At 45.5% G+C, this 16,031-nt stretch overlaps 1 protein-coding gene across 7 annotated transcripts in view; it reads left to right on the top strand.

Moving 5' to 3' along the window:
* Nucleotides 1–16,031, top strand: part of LOC138488896 (sodium channel protein type 2 subunit alpha-like) — a 1,049,646-nt gene that overhangs the window by 858,653 nt on the left and 174,962 nt on the right. For all 7 annotated transcript variants that reach the window (XM_069616277.1, XM_069616276.1, XM_069616279.1 and 4 more), the window contains one exon: nucleotides 13,501–13,674. In XM_069616277.1, coding sequence (XP_069472378.1) covers nucleotides 13,501–13,674 — 174 coding nt within the window. The remainder of the gene's footprint in view (nucleotides 1–13,500; nucleotides 13,675–16,031) is intronic.

Raw genomic sequence — 16,031 nt, forward strand, 5'->3', positions numbered from 1 at the left:
TCCTGGCTCCATTGTAACCTGATAGGGGGGGGGGAAGAGAGAGAGATAGAGAGAGAGAGAGAGAGAGAGAGAGAGAGAGAGAGATTGAGATTGAGATTTTTTGTGTTGTATTACTGCAGGCAGGCACTCCTCCCTGACCAGGTTCGAGTCCATCTTTGCAGAGGAGGCTGCAGGAACATTTTACCTGGAGCCCACTGGAGAATTGGATGCAGACAACACTATTGACTCAACCCTTTGTAACCTGGCTGAAGGCCTGAAGAAGGCTAGCATCGAAAATATTGCTTCAGATTTATGGCAACGATTCTCTTTGTGGTGGGTTGGTCTCCTTCAGAAGTGTGGGCAGTGCAGCGTACACCCTTGTCAAGAATGGAATGCAGGGTAGTTGCCCTGACAGATCCCTCTGAGATTGGACTAGGGTGACATTGGGGGCAGGGGACTGAAAGCTGCTGCAGGATGTAGTCCCTGGAAAGTGGACACAGAAATTCCTTCAGCCCATCCCCAACCAATTGTGTGTTCCACTTCAGAATACCAGTAACCAACCTTGGTAGAGTACATATGTAACCAGCAGAGTAAACTCCTGAAGGGCCCACGGGTCATTCAACAGTGATACCTGTTTCATAGAGAGGCACTGGTTTGCAAGAATGGTTGAACCAGCGATCCATGGACTATGCTCTCGCTTGTGCAGCCCTGAAAACGTCAGAGTGTGGGAAGTCATACATTGTAGGAAATGGGAGCCTTCAGACAATAGGCGCCACATTGTCAAAACTGCACAGAGAGTGAGACAGAGGTAGCCACCCAACATTCTGGTGTCACACAAACACCAGAACATGCTCACACCATTATGAGGCACTAGCCTGACCTCCGGCAGATATAAAAGGTTATTGGGTCAGATAGCTTGTGTGAGAACCAGGAGTATGAGGAGAGAAGAGGTGCTAGGAGTGTGGCAGTGTGGCAAAAAGAGAAATCAGAGCAGACATGAGTAGGAAAGAGAGCAGAGGAGTAGGAGAAGAGAGAGGAAGTTGGATAAAGAGGAGGGGATGTGCAGGAGAAAATAGCAGAGCTGGTGTAGACAGACGAGGAGCTGGAAGAAACAGGGGCAGAGACAGCAGGAATAACAAAGTGGACAAGAGAACAGAAAGGGAAGAAAGGATAGCAAATGTAGTGCAGACGTGAGATGGTGAAGAGCGAAGAAGTAAGGATAAGCACATGTAGAGGTAGTGGTAGTGGAAGCAGAGTGACTGAAAAAAGGTTGGAGAAAATCAGAGAACTGAGGCCGAGTCAGAGAAAAGGAAGGACTGAGTCACCAAAGGAAAAGATAAGACTGATATAAAAGAGAAGGTTAAGTAGGGAAGGAGGAGAGCGGAAAGGAGGCGGAACCTGGAAGAGAGAAGTGAAGGAAAAAGAACCATACAAGGGGTGGTTGGAAGAGAAAAAAGAGAGGAAGAGACAAGGCCAGTCAGAGAAAAGACAATGAGGGCAGGAGGTGTGAGGAGACAGGATAAGAGGAGAGGCATACAGGTACAGAGCAAGAAGGAGCAAGGATTTGACCCTTAAGTCAATTTCTAGAGCAGGAGAAAAGAATTAGTTGGCAGCTAATTCCCTGGAAGAATAAGCAGCTAAGACATGTGCTCTATGCTATCAAGAGAGGTTGAGAAGATGCGTTAATCCATAGACCCATCTGAAGCAAAAGATTGTAATCTCCAGCCCCATTAAGACAACCCAATGCACATACGGTGATGATGCCAGGTATTACTGAAGTCTAAGTGCACCAATGCGACATCCTCACAAGTCGAACCAAGACAAACCCAACTCTATCAACTGCTAAGAAAAAAGTGCTGGGCCCTTAAGACCCCAGAGAATATCAGTGAGCACTTTGCAGCTAAGAGGGCGGAATGGCCCAGGTGAAAGATCGAAGGACTGAGGAGCCCAAAAATACTGAACCTTTTGTGTATACTCCAACGGGTTATGGACTAGCCGAGTAGCAAATGTGACTGTGACATTGGAGAAGTACTGTGAGGGTATAAGACGGTTTCATTGTAGCCACACTAGTGGAGCCGTTACCCAAGCTCTCCAACTATATCGGTCCCAGGCACTTGCTTCAGCCTGGAACGGAGCCGAGATCGGGGTTGCTTCAGCATCCAGTCTGAGTACCATTGAAAATAAATTCTTGAAGTGGCTGCTGATGTTACCCATGAGCACCCCGGTGCAAGTCTGCATATGGAGTGCGATCTTCAAACCTTTGAGGACTTTACTATGCTGTAGCCAGTGTTCACCCGGATTGGCATGCTATAAAGAGGTGCTGAAGCATATGTTGTCCCTGGGGTGGGGGTGGGCAAGGTCACTCCTGCGGTTGAAACATGTCAAAACCTGGTTGGTGATTTGCGGTCCGGCAAAGGTGCCTACTGCGCTTGGATTCTCAGTGGGGGACCTCGTAAAGTAGTGATGGCCCGGAAGTGCCCATGACCTGGAAGGAGTCTTTGCAGAGATTTCGGCGCCCGGCCCCTGGCTTCTCTCCCTGAAATGGCGGCCCCGGCGCATCAGGAATCAACGGAAACGACTAGACATCCTTGATAAAAAAGACAACAAAATAGACGACAGGGTACAAGCGCTAGAAAACAACACGGCCTCGAATGACATCTTGGAGACTCAATTTGACATGCGCTTGGCGGAGCTCGAGAGGAGAGAAGAAAAATGCTCCCTGAAACTTGACAACAGGGAACGCCGCTGTAACCTGCGTTTTTTGGGCTTCCCGGAACGGGATGGTGAAACACAGATGGACATTATAAAAGCTGTCAACGCGGTGGTGGGATCACTCTTTGAAGGGACCAATACTAATGAACCAACCATTGATAGAGCCCATAGAGCAGGTGCAATCAACAGAGGCCCCAGGTCTATCCTCGTACAATTCCATTATTTTGCGGAGAAAAGCAAGATTCTTGAACTTGCTCGCAAGAAGGGCCTGGTGGATTGGGAGGGGGCCCAGATCTCGGTATACCAGGACCTTTCGGCCTTTACACTGGCAAGACGTCGGCTCTGCTCCCCGCTGACGAAAATGCTTCAGACCAAGGGGGTCCGGTATAGGTGGGGGTACCCATTCTCACTTTCCTTCGAACTTGAGGGCTACAAATATGCTTTGGTCACGGAGGATGATATTCACAGGGTGTCGGGGGAACTCCTGGAAGATCCGAATATGGAGTTCAGCGAGCAAGGCCGTGAGCGAACCCCGACAGGCCCCAAGGAGACCAGGGCTCCAAAGGAAAGGCGTAAGGTCCGGGGCCACAGGAAGTTTAGAAGAGTGGCCCCAACATCCCCGGAACCACATATCGCTTGAAGAGCCCCCGGGTGCTCTCCGATTAGGCTTATATTTGATCTTGGGAGTGGGGGTGCGATGTAATTGAATTCACGTTTTTTATTTTTTTTTGGGGTCAAGGGCGTGGGGGGACTCGAGTTGTTTTTGACGAGATAATGAGCCCGGAGGAGAGGGACACTGGTGGCCTGGCTTAGTGACAGGATGAAGCCGCTAATCAACCAGGCGTTCAGGGGGGAAGGGGGGTGAAATGTTGAGGTTAGTTTATGGGTGTTTCAGTTGGGACACGCCAAGTTCTTTGATCTACCTTGCAACCCTGGAATCTTCTCATGACAGCAGTAAGGTGCGGAAGCACTGCGGGAGCGATGACATTGAGTACCTCATCGAAGGAACCATGTGCTTTTGCCTATGCTCTAATGGATGATCCGCTCCAATTTTTGACAGTGGGGTCATTAAATGTACGATGGCTAAACTCTCCTACAAAAAGGTCATTGGTGGTGAAAGAATTTACGAGGCTCCGGCTTCATTTCCTATTTGTACAAGAAACCCACTGGGTTTGGGGTAAGGAACCGAAGCTCAGGGCGAAAACCATCGATCAGGTGTTTGTATCGTCCTTCCAGGCGAAAAAACGTGGAGTTGCTCTTTTGGTTTCTCCCGGGGCCCATTTCACGCCCATAGCGCAGAAACCTGATCCGGAAGGACGATATATTATGGTTAAGGGGGAAGTGCGGGGCTGGCTGTTTACCCTGGTTTGCATATATGCTCCGAACGAAGCCCAGGACACCTTCTGGGAGGGGATGAGAGACAAAATTATAGCATTTTCCGAGGGCACTTTACTGGTGGGTGGGGATTTTAACATGGTTCTATGCCCCGAGAGAGATAAGAGGTCTGCCAATCCCTGTCCTGACTTGCGACTCCATACAAAACTGGCAGAAGCTTTCCAGGAAGTTAGCGGGAATTTAGGCTTGAGTGACACGCATGCAATTAAACAGGGCCGGGAACCCGACTTCACCTTTTATTCTAAGACACATGCCACATTCTCCCGTATTGATTATATTTTGGTTGACTCCTCGCTTCGAGGAGAGCTCACAGATTTGGGGGTGGAGATCGTCCCCTGGACGGACCATGACATGGCCAAGATAAGAATGGGTATTCCCCCTGCTCCTTCGCCCGGATCCCAGTGGAGGTGCAATGACCTCCTTTTGCACGACAAAGAAGTACGTCAATCCCCCTTAGTGGCCATAGAAGATTACTTTTCTTTCAATGACAATGGGGAGGTCGGCGTTATGGGGGTTTGGGAGGCATTCAAGGCAACCATAAGGGGCACCCTTATTGGAATAGGAGCGAGAAAAAAGAGGGAGAGGGGACATGAGGAGAAGTTATTGCGGGAGAAGATAAACGCCATTCAACCAGGTGGAAAATTGAAAACACAGATGTTCCCGGGTCAGTGGGAGGAATTACAAAGGCTGTGCTCTAAGTTAACTGACCTTCTGGTGGGACAAGCTGAAAGAAAGCTTTCCTTCCTGAAACAGAAATATATGGAAAAGGGGGAGAACGCGGATAAAATATTGGCTTGGAAACTTTGCAAGCTCAGAAACAGTAGAAGGGTGAATTCCATTCGCACTCCGGAAGGGGAATCTACAGTGAGAGATAGCAAGATAACTGAACAGTTCAGACGTTACTATGAGTGCCTGTATTGCTGGGAATACAGGGGGGACGGTGCCTAGATTGATTACTTCGTGGATTCCCTCCCAATCCCGGGTCTCCTTCCCGATAAGGCAGAGTTATTAGAACTTCCCATTACCCCACAAGAAATAATAAATACCATATCCTCCTTGAAGAGCGGTACAGCGCCGTGGGATGATGGGTATACAGTTAAGTTTTATAAGACCTATCGGTCCACGCTGGCCCCGTTTATGGCCAAGATGTTTATCGCAGCATTGGAACAAAGCTCCCTCCCTCCCACAATGATGTCCGCTCTGATCGTAGTGCTCCCCAAAGAGGGGAAGGACCCTTCACAGTGCCAATCATATCACCCTATATCCCTCCTAAACACCGACGTTAAGATCCTGGCCAAACTTTTAGCAAACAGACTGGCGAAACTCCTCCCTACCCTGGTACATGGAGATCAGGTGGGCTTTGTCCTGGGACGTCAGGGGTCAGATAACATACGAAAGACTCTGGATCTCATGCACAAGGCTTCACGGCAGGGGGTGGAGGGCTACCTTCTCTCGTTAGATTCAGAAAAGGCCTTCGACCGTGAAAAATGGGTCTGGGGGATAATTTCTGTAGGTGGGTTTCAGCGATGTATAATGGCCCCTCAGTGACAGTTCTGGTCAATGGCGGTACCTTGGAACCTCTGGCCCTTTCTAGGGGCACCCAGCAAGTATGCCCCCTATCGCCTCTTCTATATGCCTTGGCAATGGAACCTCTGGCTCGCGGATGATATCCTTGGTTACCTGACCAACCTCCAAGACTCCTTGCCCCGATTATTCAGGCTCATAAGTTATTTTGGCACCTTCTTGGGGCTTAAGATAAGCGCGTCCAAATCTAGCATTATGCACATGGGACCCGGCGACATTGATATTGGGAGTAACTCCGAAATACTGGGAGTAAGAATAGAGCGGGTATCCACTAGATATCTGGGCACCACCGTTCCCAGAGATCTGTCTCAACTTTATCAGTGTAACTTTCCGGGGATATTGGCTAAGATTAGTAGTGACCTTAAACGTTGGGCTCCCCTTAACCTTACTTGGTTGGTGCATATGGTTACCGTAAAAATGAACATCTTTTCCCGCCTTCTTTACCTCTTTGCAGCCCTTCCCGTGGTGATCCCTGAAGCCTTTTTTGAGGCATTGCAGTCCCGAGTCCTCCAGTTCATCTGGAACGGTAAAAGGGCAAGAGTCAAATATGCTACCCTGACTCTTCCAAAGTCTGATGGCGGGTTCAGTCTTCCGGACTTCAGGCTATACTACAAAGCGGCCCAGCTCCGGGTATGATGGAGCACATGAGAGATGACTTGAGGACATATTGGACATATATCGAAGACGTCCATACACACCCGAAAAAAGTCAGGGATTTATTGTGGGCTCCCCGCAAAGCTCTTCCTGCCCACCTCAAAACGCATCCCACATTAGCTGCCCTTTGGGCTGTCTGGAAACCGAACAAAGACAACAAACAGTTGTCCTCCTGGCTGTCCCCTTTAACATCACTTTGGGGCCCTCCCATCAACTTAGGTGATAGGGGCTTTCGGGATACCCAATTATGGTCAGATATGGGCCTGGAGAGGGTTGCTCAACTCTCTCGCGAGGAGGGCTTCATAGAATACAACCAGCTGACCAAGGCACTGGGAGACACCCCCCCCCCGATCTTTGCATACTTACGCTTGAAGGGAATCCTGACCCATCCCCGGTGGGCCGATAACTTTAAACGCCCCCTCACTCCCTTTGAGAGTGTCCTGGCCAAAAGTAAATCCCGGAAAGGCTCTCTAGCAACCCTTCAAGCGAATCTGGGAAGAAAGGTTGGACATGACGTTGGACGACCACACATGGAGGGCAAGCTTTAAATCCATTTTTACGCGATCGCTCTACACCGCTGCTATGGAACACAGCTTTAAAATACTCCACTCATGGCATCGCCCTCCCCCCCCCCCCCGGCCACCCTGTCCAGAATGTTTAAAGAGGTATTCCCTGTTTGCCCTAGGGCATGTCAGCAACGAGGCACTTGGTATCACATGTGGTGGGGATGTCCGGTTGTTCAGATGTACTGGTCGGAACTACTCAGTTGGATCAAGGATATAGAGGGGTATTGTCCGTCCCAACTTCCATTGGAAATCCTACTTGGTACTCCTATGCCAGAAACAGAACAGAGCGCATTTCCAAGGGTCATTGGGGCCATGTTGAGAGCGGGGAGGTTGGCATTCGCCCAAAAATGGAAAAGTGCTCTAACCCCATCTAAAAAGGAATGGCTCGGAAAACTTAGATCGATTTTCACCTATGAAAAGCTCACTGCGATAACGAGCGACACCATGTCTGGCTTTGTGCAGGAGTGGACTGCAGTCCTTCTCCACGATGACTGTATATCTATGCGTCTGTAAAGTACTGTCAATGACGCTTCCATTTTATGCCCCCCATCACCACTCCAGAGTCTCAGCTCAGCTTCTAACCCATTGGAAGTCAGCTAGACCCCACTATGTCAAACTGTATGTGTGAATAGCAAAATGGTAACTGAATGATCCCTCTGCAGCTTAAATAACTTGCAATGTCTCAAAACTTGGTATGTTTAAATGTTGGGGGGTTGGGGTGTGAGGGGGGAGGGGCGATGGGAGTAAAAACCAAAAATATACTGACATTGGAGTTTGTTTGATGTAATGTAGGAAGAGAGTGCCTTTGCACCCTGCCTTATATGTATGATGTCAATAAAAACAAAGTTAAAAAAAAATACCTGGTTGGTGAGGCTGAATTTGGGTCTATTCTGGGTAAACCCAGAAGTCATGACCCTCAAAGCAAAGGGGCTCATTAAACAGGTGATACCATGGTGGTAGCATGGAAACCTGTGAAAAACATTCTACTGGTACAAGGTATCAAAGAAACAAAGCCGATTTTGGCTTTGAAACCTACCTGGATACCCTAACCCTCGCTTTGAGCATAGCCTTTTTATCAAGCTCTGTATTAATATTCTGAAATGGGTATCACTACATAATATCCCCGACAAAAATATCACCGTAGATATGGCCATTTGGTTCGCCATAGGCGATATTTTTTGGGGGGATATTATGTGGGAGCAGGGGTTACGGGGATGTCTTCTGCACATTAAAACATGATGCAGGGGTGTCCCCCGCAGCCTCCATGTGTGAATTTCGCCACAAAAATATGGCGATATTTTTGCATCGCAATATCTTTGCGGCGGAATTAACTCATGGAACCCTGAAATGGTGGCCTGTCCTTTGTATGGTGCAAGGGAGGAGTCACTCCCCCACTTCTTGTTCTTCTGTGGGGGTTATGTTGAGCTTAGAGTATTATACTTAGTACCGTTGTTTAAACAGGTTGGCACTCTGCAAGTTGAGCTGGCCTTGGCCCCCTGCTTTGACACCGGAAATCCGATTCTGTCTCTAAGTATGTACACAGAGCGTGGTTGAGGAGGCGGGAAGAGATCAGTGTTTTATCTTTCAATGCCGGATGACTTGTTCTGGTGCTGTAATGGGGTAGTTTGCGTGGGAGTGGGGCTTGTACCGCACATTGATCTGTATATGTCATGAAATATTGAAAAAGGTTTTATTAGGTTTTAGTTATTTGTCATTCTAAGTCTTCACTATGAGATTCACTAATAGAAAGGGATCACGCTACCATAAGTCTTGGTGCTTGGTGCTAGAGTGCCAAAAAGGAAAAATAAAAATTTGTATTGCTCCCTAATTAATTGAAGTCCTAGCTGTTTGAGGTATTGGATAGTCTTAAGTTCTTTATGTTACGTAATAATGTGATGTGTTTTAAAATTGTTTAATGTTAGTATTTGCACTGCACTTTATCTCACAAGTTCTGGTAGCAATTCCAGTTTTTAATTGGGACTAAAATGATTGCATGTGTTTGTAAAATAAAGCAATTTTAACTGTTTACATGCAAGAGTGTAAAGTCGGTTAAGTGAAAACGAATCCCCTAGGTTTTCCAGTATTTATCCGTGCCACAAGGGAGGTGGGTTTTGTTCAGGGGGAAGGGGCAAACTGAGACCCATGGTCCTTAGAAAGATCAAACCTGTTAACACCCTTACAGAATCCTAGCCTGTGGGCTTAGCCAAACCTAATGTCCATATTGATGTTAATGAATGGTTTGAACCTGCACAATGGCTTTGAGTTGAATGTTGTCTCGCTTCGCTCGGGCCGTTTACTTGGGCTGCCAGGCCATTGCCCCCTGTTCCAGCCCTTGGAACGAGGGCTTAATGCCACAGTATTGATTAGGATAAGCAGATGTGGTTGTGGGCTACAACTACCTTTGAATTCACCAGATCACTGAGTCTATGAGGGATTCTGTATCGTATCCTTCAGTTTTGCGGTTCGTTTTTAGTTTTTTTCTCCAGTACTATTCCAGGGTAAGCGTGGGACGTTTCTGTATACTATTAGATTTTGAGAAGATGTTCAGACATATGGAATGTTTGGTAAATGCATTCTTCATGAAAAGGAAGTAAACTGTGGATTATTAGAAGTTGTATTCTGTTCTTCATATCCGCAGGCATCAATGAGGTTAAAACCAAAAGATTGTATCATTTTATGTGCATAAGTGACAGTGGCTTGATTTCCTCTTGATTCATGTTTATGATAAGCTAACTGGCCTCCAGCAGGTGGTATGAAGTACAGTTGACAAAACACAACGCCTCACTGCGAAAAAAAACATTTGTTTGATATACTATTGCTGAGAGTTCTCACCTGGAGCAGCCTATGTCGCAAATGTTTCCATACACAGGTCTCCCTGAATGAGTGAGCATAATGCTCCTTAAGTGATAGTTTAAGATTGCCTTTGGTGAGGTCTCTGCTTATAACACGCTGCTATTGATATGTATTTGCCTTTCCAGATTCTGGGAAAATGTTATCCCAACGTACAGAAATGGTTTACCACCTCTGATAAATGATTTGCTCCTCTGTGTCATTTATCTGATTTCATTGCTGACCTTTTATCTGTTTTGATGCAGTTTTGGGGCATTGAATCCACCTGTCTTTGGAGGCTGTTGCCAGCTTTAGATAGCAGAACAGAGTCATCCAAAGAAAGAGCAATGAAACTTTTAGCATCTTCAACAGCTGGTACATCTGCTGATGCTGCCAATTTGTTGTCTTGCATATCATTTTCGGAAATACTAAGTTGTGCCAATGCTAGAATGCGCCCTGGCTTCATAATCGTGCCTGTCACCCATCAGGAAAAGCTGACTCGGGATTAGTTTCACTCTCTGGCCAGTTCACACCTGTGATGCTTTTTCCCTGGACTAGGCCTTTGAAGTGTTAGAATGACCACTTCCAATGTGCAAGGTCTCTTGGGTTCTCTTAGCTAAATCATTGTCCCATCACTGGCCTGTTGCACTGTTGGAACCACAATTCCCGGTGAACGGCTCGTCTTAGTTTCTTTGGTCTTTGTCAGCACCCCTACACTAGGTATTTGGGCTATTGAAACCACAACTTGCACAATTGGTGTCTCTTTGAGTTTAGCACCCAACTTCTCCCTTCTCAACCCCCATCCTATCTCTCTTGGCCTTAGGACTTTTGTTTGCCGCTTCTCCCTGTTGTCTTATTCCAGGCTCTCTGTCTGTAACACTTCTGTATCTGAGGATTTCTGGGAAAGGGCTTCTCCCCTTCATCCCAAGCTCTCTGTAGTTTGCCTCATCGTAGCTCTGCTTACCTTTTCAGGCATGCTTCAACTTTTCTCCCCCCGATTCGGACTCTGTGCCCAAAGTTATTAGCTTGCTGGGTTTATTACTGTTTTCTTGTTTGAAAATGTGTGCTTCCCTCTGTGTCCCCAACTTAGGCCATGGCCCCCTTAATTGCTTGATCTAGATAGCCTCATTGGTCTGTTTTCCATCAGTGGCCTGTCTCAGCACCTGAGAAATACTGGCTGCTTCTTGCTTGTCAGGTTTGCTTCACCATCTGCATCATGTACTTCTGATGTTTTGCTGCACGGCTCTCTACTGCGCATATTCCTCATGACCACAACTCTGCACCGCCACTGTCTCAACTCTTCTACGGCCCTCTTCTATTTGTGGGCCCTGCAATTTCACTTGCTGGGTCACATGATCAGAAACATCAAGGAAGTATTTAGTTTCTCCCACAGTTTGAGTGGTCCATGAAGCTACATCATCAAACTAATGTGCAATCCACCCACTCAATCATCATGTTGCATTCCTGGGCACCTCCTTCACCGTTCTAACCCCAGACCTTTCCAATCCTCCATGCCCTACTCACCCACTCCTTTCCTGCAGGTTTTCTTTCCTAGGTGCACCTCTTTTTTAAGCCACCCACCTCTATCTTCTCCCTCACTCCCTCCTTATGTTGTGGGGCGTGTGTGCACCTCTGAAGCCATTCTCTTTAACTCGAGTAGTACTGCTTTTCTAAGCTTCACTGAAAGTTCAAAATCAGCCTCACTGGCACTGTGCTCTGGGCTTCGCTCCCGCCACCATCTCAGGGCCACAATGACATGGAGGCCTAGGGAAAGTGGATCCCATTCAAAAGAGTCCTTAGCAATATGTTGGTTCCCGTGATGTGTTCCTAGGCACACACATGCACCTGCTCAGGTACACTTACTTTCTTTCTTAGGGGAGTTATCGCTCCTGGATCTCCTTAGTTCCATACAGACATCTCAGGAACACCCAGCATGCTTCATGGATTGTACCTGCTGCATGATTCCTGCATCACCAGTTTTAACAGCAGGGAAGTGATGGGTCATAACGTGTGTGACTCGACTCTTTGCTTATTCTTGGGGTTTATCTTGGATGGGTTTACTGATGACCAGTGCTCCAGATAAGATTTTGCAGTGGGAGAATTGTAGTCCCTATTGTTTTTAAGTAGGGAGTAAAATGATTTTTAGGGAGTACAAAAGTGCCATTCCCAATAGGTGTATTTAATAAGCAAGTAAAAACAGTACTGTTTTTGTAGTAAAGATTTCGACTTGACCACTTTGGATCAAGCAGTAATAACAGTAGTTTCTTCCTCTGGGACTCTATGTACTAATGGTCCAACCATGTCCATGGAGCTGAGTGGACTTAAACTGGGGTATGGGCTTCTGTTGTCTATTTCCAATTTGTGTTGTGGGGTATTTTTACTCTGCATTTATATTTTTGGGCAGTATTTGCCTTTTTTCAGGGTGTAAAAGTGGTCAATAGACCCCTTATATGGAGGGGTGCTGGTGACACAATGCTTGTGCTCATTGAACATATCCACTGGCTACCCACATTGATGCATTTTTCAAAACCAGAGTTAAATTTCATTCACTCACACTAAGTTTTCGTCTAAGGAATAACCTCTGAATTTAGAAATTGATGAGTAGCTGTGTTTACTAACTAGGCAGTGACTCACGGGGTGACTATGAATGCTATTAATGGCTGGTGGGAGTTGGCCTGGTGAGCTGGGTACGGGTGTGTATTTCCATGTAGGAGGAAAATACTCCAAGCTCAAAGCCTTTTCTGAAGGACTGCCTAAGCCAGAGACAATATTGTAGCTGATGTTGTAGAAATAGTGCATTTTGGTTCATTCTAAATGTAAGGTTTAGGATGATCGATTTAAGATTGGTTTGTACATGTCATTAGCACATACTTTGGGTAAAACAGAGCCCTACTACAAATAGATTTTATATAGAGTGTGTGTTAGTAATTTTATGGCAATCTCATTTTGCCATGCGCATTGTCGATCTATCTTTAGACTAGGTTTAATGTTGCCCAATTTCAGAGGTACCTCTTTCTCTGTCATTTGTGAACATGCCGAACATGGTTTGAACCTTACAGGTACTCCTATTTCTAGTTAAGTTAAGAGTTAGGAAGATGGGTTATTTGTTTTATAAAGTCTGGGAGTTGATTATGTTAAGTGCAAATATTTTCAGCAGTATGAAATATTTTACAGTTTGGACACTCTGAGGCTGTTGATTATCTGCATCACTGATTTGGCTGCCGCAAGCACTTTTCTATCTTGCATGATTGGTTTCCAATCAAAGATCTAAAAAAAGGTTTTAATCCTTGCATACTTAATCTTGTCATGGGAGATAAGTGTTTGGACCTTTCTGAGGGTGCTTGTTGGTCAATGGCTGAAGAAATGGTGATGTGTGTGACACTTTAATTGCCTTTCCTATGTCTTGTATTCGTTGTATGCGTCTTGTGTTTAGCCTGTGGGCTAAGGGACCAAGTAAATTAGGTTATTGCCTTTTAACAAATACTTCATTCTACTTAATCCAATTGTGGCTGGAACACAAACCAAAATCAATAGCTTGTCCCGACATTCGAGATTGATCAGTACAATGCATCAGCGCCCAAGCGCAGAACTGGAATTTGCAGTTAAGAGCTGGTTATGACATTTAAGTATGTTATACTTTAAGAAACGGGGCAACATTCTTGCACGTATTACATTGTTTAATCAGAGTGTCAAATAAATAACTTACATTTCCTAGTATAGGGCATTGCAGTAAATGTCGACTGAAGAATATATGTAAAATATGATTTTGTTTTGCTGACAGGCCTTTGAAGACATATACATCGAACAGCGGAAGACAATAAAGACTATGTTAGAATATGCTGACAAGGTCTTCACTTACATCTTCATCCTGGAAATGCTTCTGAAGTGGGTGGCTTATGGGTTTGTCAAGTATTTCACCAACGCCTGGTGCTGGCTGGACTTCCTGATTGTCGATGTACGTATATTTTAAGTCCTATTATCCACTATATGCTGCCTACCACACATTTGCGCATTGCAACACAGTTTTGTTTCCTTGTGATGTACATAGGCATGTTATACAGAGTAGTACATTAGTATGCCTTCCTTTCCTGTGTTAGAATGAGGTCATTTTAAGTAAGCATTGTTTCTGTGGTGCGATATTTGGCATTGTGTTATTTAAGTAAAATTGTATTCAACTCATTAAAGATGTTGGCGTGAACCATGTCCCTGATACTGTAATAAGAAAATAACACACTGCCCAATACTAGTCACAGTATGACATAGAAGTAATTTCGCTTTTCTTAATATTTGTGTTTTGCTAATTATAATAATATGGTTAAATACATATAGACTTCCCATGTGCACAACTTTTCCATGTGCTATTATGAAACTTCAGTGCAAATGTATATGCTATGGTATGATTACATTTGAGTACAGTTAAAACAATCTACTATTGGTATTGAGGAAAACAAAAGGAAGAAGAGGAGATGAAGGAAGACTGGGGTCTCATAATTACTTTTGGTGGAATGTGCTTTAAACCTGGTTGATTGTTTAAATCGTTTGATATGTAAGGGGGCACTGCTGCTGCACCCCGGCCAGCACACTGCAAGGGAACAGTTCTTAGAGGCGTTCTTTGTTTGGATGCCAATGGCAAAGGGACTAGCTGTCAATAGCTTGCGGCAAGATATTGGTCAAGTTCAGTTTGGTGCACTAGCAACTGCATGACAGAAATATGTTCACCGCACGCATAGCTCCACTAGATAAGGAAGGTGACCTTTGGGGACGTTATTGGAAAGTCACCCCCCCCCCCCACCCAAAGCAGTATACAAGAGGAAAGTTATAGAGAGAGATAGACAGACAAAGGAGATGAAGGAGGAAGTTAGAGCTCTGAAACATCGCAGTATGCAATGCGAGAGAAGGCTGGCCAAAGCACATGGGAGACTCTGAGCTTGGTGGGGAAGTAGTAGCACGTGTCAGGGCGCCACTCAGGGGCTCCAGTTTTCCATACCTCTCTGAACATCAGTTCATGTTTCCGATCTTCCCCTCCTACTACCCAGATCCCCTTAACCCAATAAACCCAGTTAGACACATTTTTCCCAGCAGCTGTCCCTTTAGTAAGCATTGGAGTGGGCTGATGCTCTCATGGATCCACAGGTCCGGACCAAGGAGAGAATGAAAAAGCTCTTTTGGGGCAAGAAGGCTGTAATAGTGCTGTAAGTCTCGTGCTCTGACCAGATTGATAGCTTAGTTTCCTCTGTTTCCAGAAGACAATATGCTACTGAAACCATTCTAAGAAACATTCCAATTTCTGAAATATGAAAGTCACTACATGGAGGTCAGCCAATGTTCCTGGGATATTCCCTTCCTGTTGTCATCCTGGTGTGCGTTCCTATCGGTCTCCTAGCATCAGCACTCTTACTAGCTTTAGCCAGTACAAGTGCCGATGCAAATGGACAGATAGCATCACATAAAGAGGGGAATACAACTTTAAAACAGATGGAATCCCGGTTTTGAAAAAGGCGCATAAGCCGAAACACATGTCAACTTTGAAGGGCTAGCAAAATGAAATAAACCTGAAAACGAAGCAAAGTTATAACTTATTTGGTGCGTCCTTATGAGTAAATGCACATAATTGTCCTTTTGGAATGTGTTTTCGCAGGGTACACCTCAATAATTTTGAACAGATCAAATTTACTGGCACCATTTTCTGAAGTCCCAAATCTCTGCTCTAAATCAATTGGTGCCATTGATCTTGTTGCATTCATAGACATGGCTAGAACAGAGAGTCCCTTTAGATAGTCCATCTAATATTGTATGTGAAGTTGTTTTAAAGGAATCGATCCCTTTAAGACAACTTGGCTATGTTATTATCCCTTTTGATTCAGTGTTTGAAAGCAAATGGGAAGAAAGGAACAACGTTAAGATGCTGGTGACACCTGCTGACATCATTATATCTATTGCAGTGGCTGAAAAGATAGTGGTGTGTTTGCCAATCAAGGTATATCAACTTATTCAGATGTTGCTGACTGGTCCTGTCTTGCTAGAAGCTTAAACGATCATAGTGCTACTACATCAGGACATCATAGTCATCTTTAGGAGAGGGTGCATCTTTGCAACGCCTGTCCTGGTACTCTCAAGGCAATACCCAGCTTTTTAACAATTCATATGTTGGTAGTAAGCTAAAGGAACATACTATAATTGTATTACAAGAAGCCTTGCTTACCAAGGCATCCCTTTTGGATGGCTATGTCATCATCTGTCAGCCAGGCATCCTGGGAACACTGGGTAGTCCCTTGGGGGGTTTAATTACTGCAGTGAAATCTAACATGGGCA

The sequence above is a fragment of the Ambystoma mexicanum genome, chromosome 9, assembly GCF_040938575.1.
Source record: "Ambystoma mexicanum isolate Mex_15411 chromosome 9, UKY_AmexF1_1, whole genome shotgun sequence".
NCBI lineage: Eukaryota > Metazoa > Chordata > Amphibia > Caudata > Ambystomatidae > Ambystoma > Ambystoma mexicanum.